General features: G+C 44.4%; 1 protein-coding gene across 2 annotated transcripts in view; it reads right to left on the bottom strand.

Moving 5' to 3' along the window:
* ADCY9 (adenylate cyclase 9) overlaps positions 1 to 15,737 on the bottom strand; it is an 86,857-nt gene that overhangs the window by 18,115 nt on the left and 53,005 nt on the right. For both annotated transcript variants that reach the window (XM_057372407.1, XM_057372408.1), the window contains 3 exons: positions 12,557 to 12,774; positions 7,983 to 8,085; positions 4,431 to 4,639 (listed from right to left, as the gene is read on the bottom strand). In XM_057372407.1, the coding sequence (XP_057228390.1) occupies positions 4,431 to 4,639; positions 7,983 to 8,085; positions 12,557 to 12,774 (530 nt within the window). The remainder of the gene's footprint in view (positions 1 to 4,430; positions 4,640 to 7,982; positions 8,086 to 12,556; positions 12,775 to 15,737) is intronic.

A 15,737-nucleotide genomic window follows, 5' to 3' on the forward strand; every position in this document is an offset into this window, starting at 1 on the left:
AGGGCAGGTATGCCAGGTCTCTCCAAGGCAGTCGGGTGGCACCTGTGCCCACATTCCCCTGGCTCCCCATGGCTCCCACCCTGCCAGGCACAGACCCCGGCTCCATGGCACACACCCAGCCCAGCTCATGTCTCTCACCCCAACCCACACACACCAGGGACTCCACGTTATGCATTTTCCTTTTTGCCAAGCCTCCATACCAGGACAAATTCCTGTGGAAAGTACAAGAAATCCACGGGTGAATGCGATGGGTTAATCCCACCATGAGGACCCCACTTTATTCAGGCAGCTGTGTTTCAGAAAGGCAGGTGCAAATTCCAGGGCAATGCCTGATCATTTCTGAGGGAGTTTCTCCTAGTAATCTTTACCTTCTTGCTGTTGATTTTTTTTTGGGATGGGATTTATAGCAGAGCTCTGCCCTCCCAAATGWAAAGATGAATTCTCCTCACCAGTGAATCCAGCCCAATGCTCCCAGCGCAGGAAGTCAGGAGTGCATTAAATCCAGACAGCAGTGAGAGCTGCAGACAGATTTAATGGCTACAGGGCAGTATCAGTAAATAAYGCAGTGTCACTGGGCAGCTCAACAGGGCTCAAATGCTAAAGCATCTGAGATGTTTACACGAGCTAGAGTTCAAATTAGTAACTTTGACATAAATGATTAATGGCTAATGGAGACTGTTACCATCATTTCTGTATTTACTGGCAGTTTAAAATCAATTCCCAGAGTTCAAATCAAAAGCTTTTGGCATAGCAGCAGTTTGGTGGGATATTAAATAGCAGATGTTAGAGATAAATAAAGGCAAACAGACTACATTGTTTTCCCCAGCATCAATACCCTCTATCAGTCGTGTTAACAGATTGGGTTCATTAAGCTTGAGGGGCAGAAAACAATTTCTGCTCCTGGTCATCAGGAATTTAGGAAGATCCAAGTGCTGGCCACAGGGTCTTGGCTGAGGACAGACCATGGGTCACACCTCAGCGAGGCTGGGAAGGTGAAGCACCAGGAAAAGGGCAGTTCTTCAGACAAACAAAAGCACAATTTGCCTTCTACTGTTGGATTACACTCGCTCTCTTCATCCAGCAGGTAACTGTTTTTTGCTCTCTAGAAAGGTCCTTTTAAATTCATGAATCAACTGAAAGTGCTCCCACCTCACAYCCTCTTGAACAGGGCTGAACACCCACACTTCTGCCCTCAACTCTTCACCCAAAAGCCTTCCCTGTAGCACGCTATCAAAAGCAACACATTTTCTGCAAACAAACTTATTTATAAGCAGTTTTACTTGAGGACTAGATGTCAAAATTATCTAGTGAACAAAGCTCYTGTATTTACACTAAATATTGTCTCTAACCTGTATTGATGCAGACTTACTCCTCAGACTCCCCAGTGAAATCTCACACATTGTTGTACATTCAATGATGATTTTTTATAAAATACCAGAACTTTAGGATCTCTTACACTTCAACTGAGCTTGTCAAAGTAGCTCCATTTCAAGTGGGCAGAAGGACATTCTTCAGAGAACATTTACAGAGGAGATGACATCTTCCACGTGCTCACAAATCAAGCACCAATTTTTGCATGCAGCTTTATACAATTAACTTTCGAGTGGCTCTTGTGCTAACAGTGGGATCTTCATCTATAGGTACTCCAATAATTTATTATCAGACACTTCAGAGGAATCAAAACATCCTTATCCCTTGTAAGCTTTGCTCCATGAGGACTTCTGCTTWTGCAGAAGTCAAGTTTTCAGTAATTTCTCGCTGCCCAGGCCATGACAGAGCTGTGCTCTCCTCTCCCCTCCCCAGCTGGACCAAGGGCTGAGCCACAGGAGCCTTGCTAGGCTGAGTCCTGGATTTAATTACAATTTAGGCTGATTTAAAGACAGGGTGTTTCGCATCATGATAATGAAAATACAAYGTGAAACTCAGGCAAGAATTTTCTGGTCTTAAAATAATCCCTTTCCTGAAATTCTGGGATTGTGCCCAGCATTGTAGTCCAATCTCCTCCCTGAAGATATCTCRGTGGTATTCTGTGATTGTCATTTGGGATGACATTTCTGCACAGGAAGTTCTGCACCATTTCTGTGCAAAAAGAGTGGCCAGAGGGAGCAGTTCTCATTTGGAAGAGGATTGGAAGATGAAAAAYATGATTTTCATGTTTCTCCCCAAGGGAGCTGTACAGAGTATGTGCCTCAGGTTGTGGAGACTAGGGTGGCCCAGAAGTGTATTTTAGATATTTACTATAAAGCAAATACACAATGTAAATTCAAAACATCCCTATTGCCCAACTGCTAGTTTGAAGGAGAGGGCAGGGAGAGGCAGTGGTCACTTATCCCATGCAGCCATTCCTGGTTCCCAGGGTAACCAGGAGAATTTGAGGGGTCTTGAGACAGGTCAGGTTGACAGCACAGTGCTGCAGTGAAGCCAAACCYCTGCACAGCTCTCACAGACAAAACCACTTTGCCAACTCTTGACTATAGAGACTGAAAACAACAATTTTTCTTCTCCTTAAGAAACTCATAARCCACCAATTACAGAGCAGGACTGCAATAAAACCTTATGTATCTACCTATAAATATTTCTAAGATTACAGCAATACTTTTTATAAATGTACAAAATAAGGCAAAAGCAATGTCCTACGGGAAAAATAAGTGGGAAAACCAATGAATTGAAAAACAATAAAATGAAGTAAGAATTCACCTGTAAAGTGAGTGAACACAAACTTTCTCCAAATATACCTGCAAAGCAGAAAGCAGCACTTCTGCAAAGTTGTTGATTGGGCTGTCCCTGGATGAACAAGTTAATGGTCACCAAACCCAGATCACCCAAAAGAGCTGCCTGGGCACATTAAACTGTCTGAAAAACTTCTCGCCCACCCAAACCAGAGTGCAGAAACTTCTGCAAAGGAGAAAATGCCTTTCTGATGCAAGAGAGAGGACAGAACAACAGTTAATCCAGTTTCCAATGACAGCTCTACCAGTTCAACCATCTCCCAGTATACCTTTTAACTCTGAATTTCAGATTTTCTAAAAACTATTCAAACAGCAACAACCAAACACCCCTGCTAAGAAATGCTATCTTTGAAAGCATTTCCCAGATGACTTCTCTATATTCCACATTTCAGCTTTGATAYAAACACACTTGCACACACTTCGATGTCCACTGAGGTTCAAACTTCCTTCAGTGACTAAAGCATTAAATCAGTATTTTTCACCTCGATCCTGAGAAGTCAAAGTAAGAGTGCAAATTGCAATCTTCTGAAACAACAGCARAATTGCTTCCAGCTCATAATTACAAAAGCATTTTGACTGACACATTCCTGACAGATCTGCAGTATTCCAGGAGAGGACACCCATTTCCACACACCATCCTTACCCGGCTGTTGTGTCAGGGAAGTGCAGGGAACAGAGGGATAAGGAGGGCAGAGTGAACGGTCTCCCACATGCATAGACAAACAAACAGCTCATTAACAAGTCAATCACCTGGTTAATGACAGGTTCCAGGGGTATCTGTGCAGATCACACAGCACACCCAGGAGGGCACAAGCTGCTCTGAACRAAGTGCTCTTTGCTGCCCCTGAGCATGGGAGCAATCCCGGGAACTGCTCACTGAGGMGGTCCCAGAGCAGTGTCCTCACAGCCAGGACACCCCGGTGCTCGGGGTGACTGGGTACAAACGGGGAATGAGGAGCTGCTGTTGAATGGACCTGCAGCCAAAGCCTCTGAGGCCACAGGAGAGGCTGAGAGGCAGGATAAAGGTTCAGGTATGGGGCTGGCACCTCTCAGCACGGCCCTGCCAAGTGCCACCCCTTCTGCAGAGAGAGACCAGTGCCCCTTCCCTTCAGCAGCAGTGMCTGTTCCCACTCTGGGGAAGCACTGGACTCCCGTTATGTGTCAGACACAGAAAACACAAAACACTATCTCAGTGTTAACCCATGAAACTTTAGACAATAATTCTGGACAGGCATAACATGCCTTTAGCAATTTCTCTTGTTTTTTTCTCTGAGGGCAGCACTGCTCTTTGCATCTCTGAYAGACAATGTCAGTTTTAACCCCAGAACTGTGTACTTTTATCTCAGAATTTAAACGAGTGGTTTTTTGGGTGGGTTTATTTGAAGGACAGATAAAAAAATTTCTGTTTGAATTCTGAGAGCCCTGTGAGAGGAGAAGACATAGAGTCACATGTGGCATCCCAAGGAACAGCAAGAAGGGCAGGGATGGTGTGCAGATTCCTTTTCCCTAAGTGACCTCTGTCAGAGCCACACTTCTGCAATTCCTGTAGCCAGAGCTCTCCCTGTASAGGCTCTGCCTTGGCTGCACTAACTCTGTTCTTGTCCAAGCAAGCTCCCGGGGTGCTGTCAAACAAAATGTTCCCAAGCCAGGCACYACTGCAGCTCTCTCTGCTATTTCCAGACTTGGTTACACTTTCTTTACCTGATTGAGACGACAAGGGACAGCACTTCCAGCAGGATGGCGATGACRAACACCACGACGGCCGCGGGTGGCGGAGGGGACGCCACCATTCCGTGCTTCAGGAAACACGTGATGGAGAGGATGAGGAAGACTATGGTGGACAGGAACACGTCCAGGAGCGAGCTGAAGGTAGCACTGGCAAATGTCTTCACGGGAGCATTCCTGATAACCTGTGTGGAACACAGGGATTGAGGGAAAGGATGGAAAAGGAATAAATGCTATTTGGCYGAATTCAACTGGATGATGAACAGCAGCTCACAACAAATAAAGGAATGAAGAAGTTTTGGCCACTTCATTAATCCAGCATAAGGACAGGCTGCAAACAAGMAGCAGAAGAGGTGGTGTGATGGCTGTCACAGCTCCGTGAGAAGACTGTGTTGTAAATACGTTTTGGCAGCACAGCCCYCAGGCCTGGGGTTATTATGACATGTTATTATGATACACAAAAAAACATGAAAGTTGACTATTATGTGCAAAGAAACATAAATATACTAAGTAACAGATAAAGTTACGGGACATTTTCTTCAATGATTTTAATTTAAAATAATAACAGATTTTACTAYAACCTTTTTTAGCTGAGACAATTCYKTAAGAAAACCCTCCACACAGCACTCCACAGACACAGCTCCCATGGCAGAGTTCACATCTCCCTTTAAGACAGACTGAAAGCTGTGTAATCCAAACTGACCAGAGCCCAGGACACCAAGCTCTGCTCTTCCATAACCCCTCACCACACATTCCCATCCTGGCCTGGCCCAGTGCTTGTGCAGCTGTGCCCCATGCCAAGGCCAGTCCAGCTGATCCAGCTGAAAACCAAACATGAGCTCTACACCCTGGCTTATGAAGGTGAGCCCAGTGTTAGGAGTGTTTGCATCTGCCCAAGGGACCACAGAAAGCAGGTTCCAAAAAAACCCAGAAATTATGTCACTGTGAAGGTGCCCAGTTGRAATGCTCTGGTTTAACTGGAAGTAYCTTTTGCTCCTCAGAACACTTCCTATGCTCAGCAGTATTGGGAAACAAACTTGTTCCTCCTATGTACCTCTCTGCAACCTAATACATCCAGCCAGCAACACTTCAGTGCCAAAATTACCTTTTAATCTGAAGGGCAGCAGAATCCTGTTCATCYACACACAAACACCATCAATTGTATTAAGGGAAAGAGCACTGTATCCCCAAGTGCCAGAGCTAAAGATGCTCCAACAGTGCTAAGTAGTGCCTTCATTTCCAAATGAGAACAGATGAAGGCTCTTGGGAGGCAGAGCTGATTCCAGAGAGGGATCACAACCTGAGCATGCAGCTGGCACTGAGCAAGAAGCAGGGGTGAATTCAGAGGTGCTGGAAATCCCTTTCAGCAGCACTGTCAGGGCATTAGAGAACCAGGAGTGCTGCCAAATCTTTTCAGTCTCCAAAAGATGATTCTGTCGTTGTTTTGGACCAGAACTCTGCTAATATGAAAGCTTTGACAGGTTTTTGCCCCAGTGCTGCAGAGCTGCTATTACGGAGTGAAAATTTCCACTTTCAGGGAGGTTTATATAATAATTTTCAAATTATTAGCTCGCCGCTAACAAAATGTGCAGGCCTTGCAATTCCTGCTCCTTCTAGGAACTTCCTATATAGCCACATTAATAGATCCATCTGTACATGCTTTACTATCTCTGCTTCTCCTCTCTTCCCAATCTTTCCACTGGAAACGACTGGATTTACTATTTTCTGTACCAGTTTGCAAGTTTTGCAGGCTGTCTCCCACAGGAAGATTTCCCTATTGTTGCTACAGGAGCTTTATGCAGGGAGATACCACTAAACTACAGTGGTGCAGGATGAGCATGGAGCTCCTGACCAAAGTGCAGAGACTGAACTGAAACAAAGCCGGGTTTTCCTGTGGTAAAATAAAATAAATTAGATTAGGTCTCACCTGGAAATATTAGCAAAGAGGGGCTATTGCTAAGGAGAATGTGACAACACTGCCCAGAACTGAAAGCACCACCAAGCAGCAGAAGCAGAAATCCCACTGCCCTCAGATGCAGGACACACTGGGAAGAAAAGAAACCCACACATACATTTCTCCTGATGCAATTCTGCAGATGGATCACCCAAATCAGCAGCTCAATGCTGCTGGAAGGGAAGGGCCCATTCCCCTTCCTGCTGCCGGACGCTTATCTCGTGCTGGCTCTGGCACTTGCCAACCTCTCCAGAGCTGCTGCTGGTTCAACACAGCACAAAACAGGCCGAGATGGAAAGAGAAAGAGCCCCTAACAGAAAAATAAACCATGAATATTTCATGCTAGGCCAGTAAATGAACTGCTCACAGCAGGGAAGTCTGAGAAGCACCAAARCCATTAGAAGGAGCAGGGAGGAGGACGAGGAACAAGGACAGCAGAGCAATTGCCTTTTCTTGGCAGTGATTTTTCAGCTACCCTCAGTTCTAACTGACACCTAATGTCACTCTACATAAATTTAAACTATCTCACTAGTTCCTACCAGCCAGGCAGGGAAATGCACTGCTGTGGAAAGACTGTGATATTATTAGCCCTCAAGGGAATTAAGGAGTTTTTAGACTCAGTGCAGAATCCTGAAGAAAACACCGAGTTCCTTACAACTTACTCACTGTTCCTTACAATTCCACAACATTTTGAGCTGCCTGTATGTGAATGCAGCACACTTATGGAGTTAGGACATTTGAGTTCAAAACAGATTTGGATTCCAAAAGGATAACCATGAGACTGTGACTCAAACAAGAATCGAATTCCAAGTCACCATTCTCAAGGTTGGAATACTTGAGGAGAAGACAAGTAGTGTTTGGTCCTTTGCTTTGATCTCAGTGTGGTTCTCTTGCCATCCTAAAGCCTTAAAACATTAACCGGCACATGAAGAAAAGGCGGGATTCCCAGCCCAAACATTGGATTAGACTCAGGGCACGGCACAAGATGCTCCAAGGGCTGGAGCCCCTCTGCTCTGGAGCCAGGCTGGGAGAGATGGGAGTGCTCACCTGGAGAGGAGAAGGCTCCAGGGAGAGCTCAGAGCCCCTTCCAGGGACTAAAGGGGATCCAGGAGAGCTGGAGAGGGACTGGGGACAAGGGACGGAGGGACAGGACATAGGGAATGGCTTCACACTGCCAGAGGGCAGGGATGAATGGGATATTGGGAAGGAATTGTTCCCTGGGAGGGTGGGGAGGCCCTGGCACAGGGTGCCCAGAGAAGCTGTGGCTGCCCCTGGATCCCTGGCAGTGTCCAAGGCCAGGCTGGACAGGGCTTGGAGCAGTCTGGGACAGTGGACGGTGTCCCTGCTATGGCAGGGGGTGGGATAGGATGAGCTTTAAGGTCCTTTCCAACCCAAACCATTCCATAATTCTATAATAAACCTAAAGGAGACTGTTTTCAGAGGCAGCAATACCAAGTAGTAAATCACATTTGACATTTCATGACCCTTGTAATGAAACAACTGCAACAAAATGTATTAAAAAACTTAATGATAGACAGTGGCTTAGACAGAAACAAATGCCAGSAGAAACACACCTCTTCCTGGTAGCTCGTCCTGTAGGACATCTCCAAATCCTGATCCAAGAAGTTGAGGCTCAGTTTGTTTATAGGTGGTTTGAAGAAGTAATCTTTCATGAGGCTGAAGAGAGAAGACAAAATCAACATCAGTTTGTTCAGCTGTACCTCCCTCAGGCCCCCCCCAGACTGTGGCTACGTTTCTAGGGATGCTGGCACTTGGCTTTGAAGTTTCTGTGGCTTTTCTCCTCTCTCAATCACCAAAGTATCCTCTTACCCACATCACTTGCTCACTCAGAGGAAATAATCCACAAAAAAAGCAAACTTTTATACTTCCAGGAAGAGCCTAACAAGTCCTTCCAGAAACTTAACAGCTCTAACTGATGAGTACAGATAATTGTAACATAAGCCAGCAAACAGTAAAGGTTAATTGCTGCTACAGACACACAACTCTGCAGACACRTGGCTGTGGGATATTTGTGTCTTGGGTGGAATTCTAAGGCTCAAAGCAAGCCAAAGATGACAAAGGTGACTTTGAATTGTTATGGGGTGCCCATTTTAGAAAACAGCAGTTTCTTGTTATTTCAGACAATAAAATAACCCAGTAACTCAACTGGGATCATTCCCTTAATGATCTGGGCTGGAGGGAAGAGATGGATAGCTGAGATTTACTTCTGAAATGGGAGATTTGGAATGACCAGAATCATCAACAAAGGCAGTGGTAACTAATGACACCAGGGCTAGGGAACCTGCAGCATCTACCAGAGGGTGTTTGCCCTCCTCCACCTTCATCTCTCCCACAGAAGGTGAAAAAATCCCACAACAACATAAAAGAGGCTCCAGTCATTAAGAAGTTGGTTTCATTTCCCATCCTCTGGAAGAAAAAGAATAACTTAGAGTTTTGCACTAGSTGTAAGAAGTTTATGAATGAAGTTTCCTGATGACAGCCAGGGCACTCGATCTGCAAACCTTTTCTCCCCTGAGTTGGTGCCAGAGAGCTGAAGGGACTCGAGAGCACCGAGTGCTTCATGTCCAGGGCTGCAGAGCAAGGTTACACCTGCTTGTGGCACCTGTGGCTGGGACAGCCTGTCCCCCCTGCTCTGTGCAGCTTCCCAGCACATCCTCTGCCTGTGAACCTCCTCTCATTTTCAAGCAACTGATTCCATGTGTTATTTACAGGGAACTGTTTCTAAAATCCCTCCGAATATGAAATGAGGGGTGGCTGCTTTTCCAGTGCTACTCCCACCCTGGGAACTGCAGCACCAGAGCCACAGGCASAGTAGGCAATTCCCACTCTGAGCAAAAACCAGAGATGCACATGAGGTCAAATTCCAAGYAGATGAAGAAGCTCTAAGATCCTACAGGGCTTGTTTGTGCCTGAATTATTTTTTTAAGGGGGTTTGGTTTCGGGGTTATTTTCTGTTTATTTTTATGGAACTCTTGACTAAGAGGTTTTCTTGGAAGTACTGGCTCCCCAGCACAAGATGGCATGGGGAAAGCTTTTTTTTTTTTTTTAATTGAGATGCAAGACCAACCAAACACATTCCTAGATGGATGCCAGAGAAGACAGAAGAGTCTAAGCATATGACAGAAATGTGGTAACCTTTAAACATTCTGTCCTTGGCCAAYATATTAAAATTACCAGGATGCTTTGAAGGAATGACAGGATAGACTCACTTGAGTCACCCCTCTCTCTTTCATTCCTCCTTGTCTTCATTCCTCCTCACCTTTCTTAGACACTTCTAAGAGCACCTTATAATAAAAATTTTGGAAGCTTTTGGGTCATTTTTTTAAAGTATTGTTGAATTCCCTTTCTTCCTGCAGGGAAGCTGAGTGGAGGTGGTGATGTTGCACAGAGGATGTAGGAGGAACAGCCCAGCTCCACAGTGCAGCACGAACCAGAAGGTGGAACACGATGGAACCAGGGTGAAGGCAGCATTCCCGGGGCCTTCCCAGCTCCCTGTCAACTCATTCTGTCTCCAAGAGGAAGATCCCACTTGATCAAACAGTCAAGTACATAACCTACTTCCCAGGAGGCCTTTGCCTCCCGGCACAGGGTGTTCCCCAGATCAAGCAGCACTGGGAAGAAGCGGGAAATGAAAGAAGCAAACAAATTTAAAAATAATRAASATTTAAACAGKAAACTGCCCCAAGGAGGGGATGAAGGGCTGCAAACAACCCAGCTCTGGGGCACCTTCACACATCTCTGAGACTCTGCTCTGGAAGTCTGMAGAGATCTTTGTGAGTACTGCCCTGATCAACACACGAGTACTTGCTTCTTTTACTTCAGAAGGTTTATAACCTAAGGAATACATACTTTTTGTTGGAAAGAAAAACTCCCAAACCAAGAATCCTTTGAGGATATCCCCAATGAAATTAAGTTCAAACATTCTACACTCTTACACTACAATTTTCTTTTAAAGTACACAGTAACATGCAGGTTACAGCAAACAAAGCACAGGATTTTTACAATGGCTATAGTAAAGCCAGACTGAGAGTATTCACTGTTTGTCAAATGTAGAGAATCAGGCTGTAAGAAATAGTAACTTTTATAAAAGGATTCTTTCATAATGCACTAACACAAACATGCCACACTAATACTGTCTTTATTAATATTTTTAAAAAACACTGGAACTGTGCCGAGGTATCAGCTCCAAGGTGAAATCTTGGCAAGGAAAAAACTCTCAGCCACACAGCTGARCTCTAGAAAGGGACTGGAAATGAAAAATGTCCCCAGTATCCAGCATTTCCTCCCAGCTAGCCACAGGCAGCTTCCTAATGCAGTGTACAGGCTCCTGAATTCCCCCAGGGTATGTTTAACYCTTCCCAGCTCTGCAGGAAGCCTGTGGGATCAATTATGCACCTTATCAACATATCTAGGTTAAGTACTTTCTGTTAACAGGAATTTATATCCAAGTGCTCAGCAATGGAAATGCTGYCCAGTGCCCAGGCAAGATCAGTTGGCTTTATAACAGCATCAAACCAAAACAGCAAAACTCAGTGAAAATGGGGATTCCTGTAAAATGACCACGAGGAAGTTTGGTCCTCAAATTCGCCATTCAGAGGTCCTCACAGATACCAGRTTAGTCAAGACTAACAATTACGTTTTACAGTAGGGGATCAAGAACATTTAAAAAATGGCTTATTCCATATAATTTCTCATTGAGAAATGTTGAAAAAATCAGTGTAAACTGGTAGGCTTAAAGCATTTTGCATAGATCTAATTAATCAGAAGATTATTTTTGGAAAGTTATGTTTACATGAACTGAACTCAGCAGAGAAGTTTCCCTGGCAACAAGAAATGGCCCACTTAATATGGTAATGATGATATTTAATTGAGACCAAAAAAAAAGCCAGGCTTTGACTGATCTCAAATCACGGCCCTCCTTCCAAATCAGAAAAAATTACCCATTTTGGGAGCGGAGGAGGAAAGCAACAGGAACACAARAACTTGAGCATGGTATCTTCAGCAGACCAACTGCATAAATTAAGATACTTCTGTAACTTACAGTTTTCAGAGTGCTGGTTACATTTTAAACAAAATTTCTACTTGCTCTTGTTGATTTCTGCCAACAATTGGACTTTCCCAATCAGTCTGTCTTCTAATATTTGAAAATATCAGCTAAACCCCAATTCTCAGCCACTAAAGACAGACCACACACCGAGAAAAACAAAAAAAGAACCCTAAATTTTGACTAAAGTTGGCAACTGGAGAACTGAGGAAATTTAGGTAAGAGACTGGAGAGGGACTCCTGTCCCTGCCTCTCACTTCTCCCTGCCTATCTTCCCATAAAGGTGATGTGTCCCTGTTCCAAACAGCCCAGAGTCCACAGAAGTCCACAGCTTCAAGKATATTTAGGTAAAATACCCTCAATCTGAGTGGAAGCAGTGAGCTAAAAATAGCTATAAATAATAACAAACTCAAATTATCTGTTTAGCTGCTCCAGTCCAGTCACTGCCATAAGGGAAATACAGTTGTGTGTTTATAGAAAAACCACACTACTGAATTTTGGAGAACATTTCCCCTGCCCAAAATAACCTTTTTTGTTTGAAACAGAGAGAGAAACTAATTTCTCAATATTTAAATAGGTAGTAAGTCCAGGAGAATTCACAGAATTCACTCTTATTAATTCTACTTCCAAGCCCAGTATGGTTTCATGATTAGTGACGTGCTATCAGATGTTGTTCTTTTACTATAAAAAAGTGAGTTTTGTGGTTCAGATTTTATGTTACACCTTAAATTGCAGAGGAAGGTACACACTACACACATTAAGAGGACTTTTGATTGTARAAACAGTTCAACTTCATGACAAGTGATTTAAAGAGCAAATTCCCTTTCGAAGACTCGACTGAAGGAGGACTGCTTACCATGCAAGTAATGAAAAAACTGGTTTTGCATATTTTAAACAGAAAGTTTCTAGAATCAAGTTCCTAGTGTAGTTTAAGCAGAATAAAGACTAAAATCAGAAAACTTGTAACATGTTATATGTTGACAACAATTACTGAAATCAGACAAAAAGCACATAAATACTGAATATATGGGATCCCAGTACTGCCTTTACATATTTTACACTGCACAGCTCCATTTTCCTTACCTGTCTTCTTTAATCACATCCACAAAGTGAGCATCTGTCTTCTCTCTGATGTTTTTGAACCTCAGAGGGAGCAGAGCTGACTGATCCAGGCTCACWCCGCCCCAGCGGCCTTTCTCCTGTAGCATTTCATACAGCGAGGTCTGGCTGTTGCTGAGCTTCTCCTCCTGGGGAGGACTCAAAAGTCCATTCTGGGTCTTTGGACTGTGTCCTCCTGAAGCCTGAAGGACACAAAGCAAAACACACCAGGAATGTCAGGGGTTAAGAACAGACAGAAGAGCTGCAAGAAGCAGAAGCTGCAAGAAGCTCTTCCTTCAACACCCTGAGGTCTACCCTGACCATGACAAAGACCAAACTGCCCCTGCCTATGAAAATATGGAAAATATGGAAATACATCCTTATTTCCTGTGCATGAATCTCCCACATCTCCAGTACTCCACAGTTTAGGTGCCACCTTTCTGCTTCTTATGTACCAGCTTTCCAACAAGCAGAAAACAAAGCACATTTCCACACATGCAGTGACAACCTACCACAAGCCCAAATTTTAGTCACTCATCCTAAGGCTAAGATTCTTCTAAAAAAGCTTTTTAAATATCCACTTAATCTGTTCTGGCTTTTCATGGGTCATGAAACAACTTACTCTGCGAACCCCAGCTCATCCTTCCCCTGATCACTATGGCCCTGCTACTTTCCCAGAGCTTCCTTCTCTCCCCCACCTGTGCAAACAGTCCTTTTTACATTGCATCCTACAACAAAAAGTCTGAAAAATTAAACTGCCTTTTCTWCTCAAAGATATACTTCTTTTCTCTGGTTTTCTTTTGCCTTCGTATTACTTAAGACAGCTTTAATTCTGACAACWGCTTGTAACATTGCTTAGGTACACAATATCACCAATGCTGCTGGCACTGGAGAACACAAATTACTTTTAAACAAAAATCATTCTATTTTTGTGGAGCCTGAAGTTCCTTCTTTTACATTTTGTTTGACCTAGACCAGTATGTACTGAAGCAATTCCAAGAGAATTAGACAGCTAAGTGTGGTTAGAATGAAAATGAACTGCAGTTAGTCAGGATCATTTTYAAATGCAAACACAGAGCAAACTTGGCATATTTTGAGCGTTCATCTGCCCCCCTCTGTATCTTATCACTTATCACATAGCATTTATCCTCATCCTGAAGCCCACTCATGACAGAATTTTCTCCGTTCCTGCCTGTACAGAAGTGACAAGCTCCTCCAGAAGACTATTCTTGGATGCCACCACAGTGACCATAAATAAATACCATAAATATCACCACCACCCCAACCACGCGCTGAAATATGTTACTGACATTGTAAAATCAACTTCGTTAAAAGATATCTGCTTTCTGGCTGCCCATGCAAAATCAATTTTCTTGTGTGATGCATCCTGTGAAGCAAATATGAACACAGACAGGTGAAGGGAAAGGTTCAGACACAACCAGGGAAGATCCAAGGCCAAGGAGGCAGCAGGAGAACCCCGTGCAGGGACAAGWCAGGAAGCACTTGGGCTTGGCTCCTGTCACAGCCAAGACCTCCAGAGCTAAAGCCATAACAAGGTGTGTTGGAATGGTTCCCTGGAGCTACAGGAAAAGCAGAAGGGAGGTGGGTTGTGCTTCCCTTTCCTCCCTCCCAAGGGGACACGGGATCCCCACCCCGTGGGCTGCCCCAATGGAGGTGCGAGCCCAAGAGCCACGTGYTGGGAGCCAGGAGATGGAAGGATTCCCTGTCTGGGCCCTTCTAGCCCTCACAACAGTTGTTTTGGCAGCCTGCAGGTGCTCCCAGCACAGCGACAGCAGCTGAGGAAGGAATAGGAAATGGGGTGGTTTCCTTGGTGTGCTGCCAATGCTTTGCTGCAGACCATAATCACCAGAAGGGAAAGGGGATTTCAGCCACACATCCCAGCAGGGGCACATCGAGAGCCCTGGGACAGTGAGGTGCTGCTGGGACAGAGGGACACTCCTGTAAGGCAGGGCACAAGAATTTCTCACATAAAAGGTCATCAGTTTCTTTTCTAAGGGAGAACAATCAGCAGCTCCTGAGCTACATCCCCACGAGGTTATCCAGCCTGGGCTACGAGGCATCCTGCAGAGCCAGGGCAAATCTCTCTGGTTTCGAGGTGAGGAGAACTAACAAAGGGAAACAAAAAAACCCTGACCAACCAGCTGTTAGTGAAGGGCCTTCATTGTTTGGTGGGTTGTTTTTTTTTAATTTATGTTAAARCTTGGATTTGCCCAGAGTACTTCCCAGAACAACTTGAGGCATAAAGAAAAAATGAAGCTCACAGTTCTTTCTTTTCCCCAGTAAMGAATCTTTCTCCTCTTCCTCACCACTCCAGCCACTTGTTACTTGAAAAACAGTAACAAAGAGRCCACAATTTTTGCTGGGATCAGCTCAAATAAAAGATTTGGACTCCTGTGGACAYTCTGCCTTCCCTGCTGTTTCTCAAGATCATCTGAAAAATGCAGTGAAAATTTCTCTCTTTCAAAGAAGGTCAGCATGGACTTTCTCTTTAGCTGCTTGGCAAAGGCTCAAATCCCCAAGAAAATTCTTCCYTTCAGTAAGCTCAAGGTTTCCCTGTGCTGTCTCCACTCTGTTAATCTYAACAGGCAGGGATTAGTGTATGAAACTGTTTGTGTAGGAGAAAATCCCTATTTATTAAATGTTGTTAACTTCAATGCTTTGTGGCTTCTGAAGGCATCAGCCTGTAGAGTTTCCCTGAGAACCTGGAGGCTTAGTGTGGAGCTTCCTCTCATCAAGAGACAAGGAAGCTCCAGAGACTGTCTAAGGATATGATTAAACATCATTAACACTCCCTAAAGACAGGGGACATGAATGCAGCACGTGGTGTGGGAAGGGAACAGAGATGGGTAGAGGGAGTTTATGGCTCTTCTTCCCAAGAGAGCTGAGGCTGCAAGGAAGTCTTGGGAATCAAATGCCACAGCAACTTTGTTCATGAGGCTGTTCTTTAAGCTCTCACTTGAACAGGCATCCCAGACTTACTGAGAGCCATGAAACAGCTCCCATTTTTAGCTGAGCAATCTCCGATCCAAAGCGAAGAAGGACRTGTGATTTGGTCTCCAATGGAATCTCTCTGGTGGAATTACAGACCTCTTCCTCAGCTCTGTACAAACCTCCTCCACATAAGGTCAGAGGAGTTGCTGATTCA

This window comes from Malurus melanocephalus, unplaced genomic scaffold (genome assembly GCF_030028575.1).
Source record: "Malurus melanocephalus ecotype Western Australia unplaced genomic scaffold, MMel_1.1 scaffold_170, whole genome shotgun sequence".
Classification (NCBI taxonomy): domain Eukaryota; kingdom Metazoa; phylum Chordata; class Aves; order Passeriformes; family Maluridae; genus Malurus; species Malurus melanocephalus.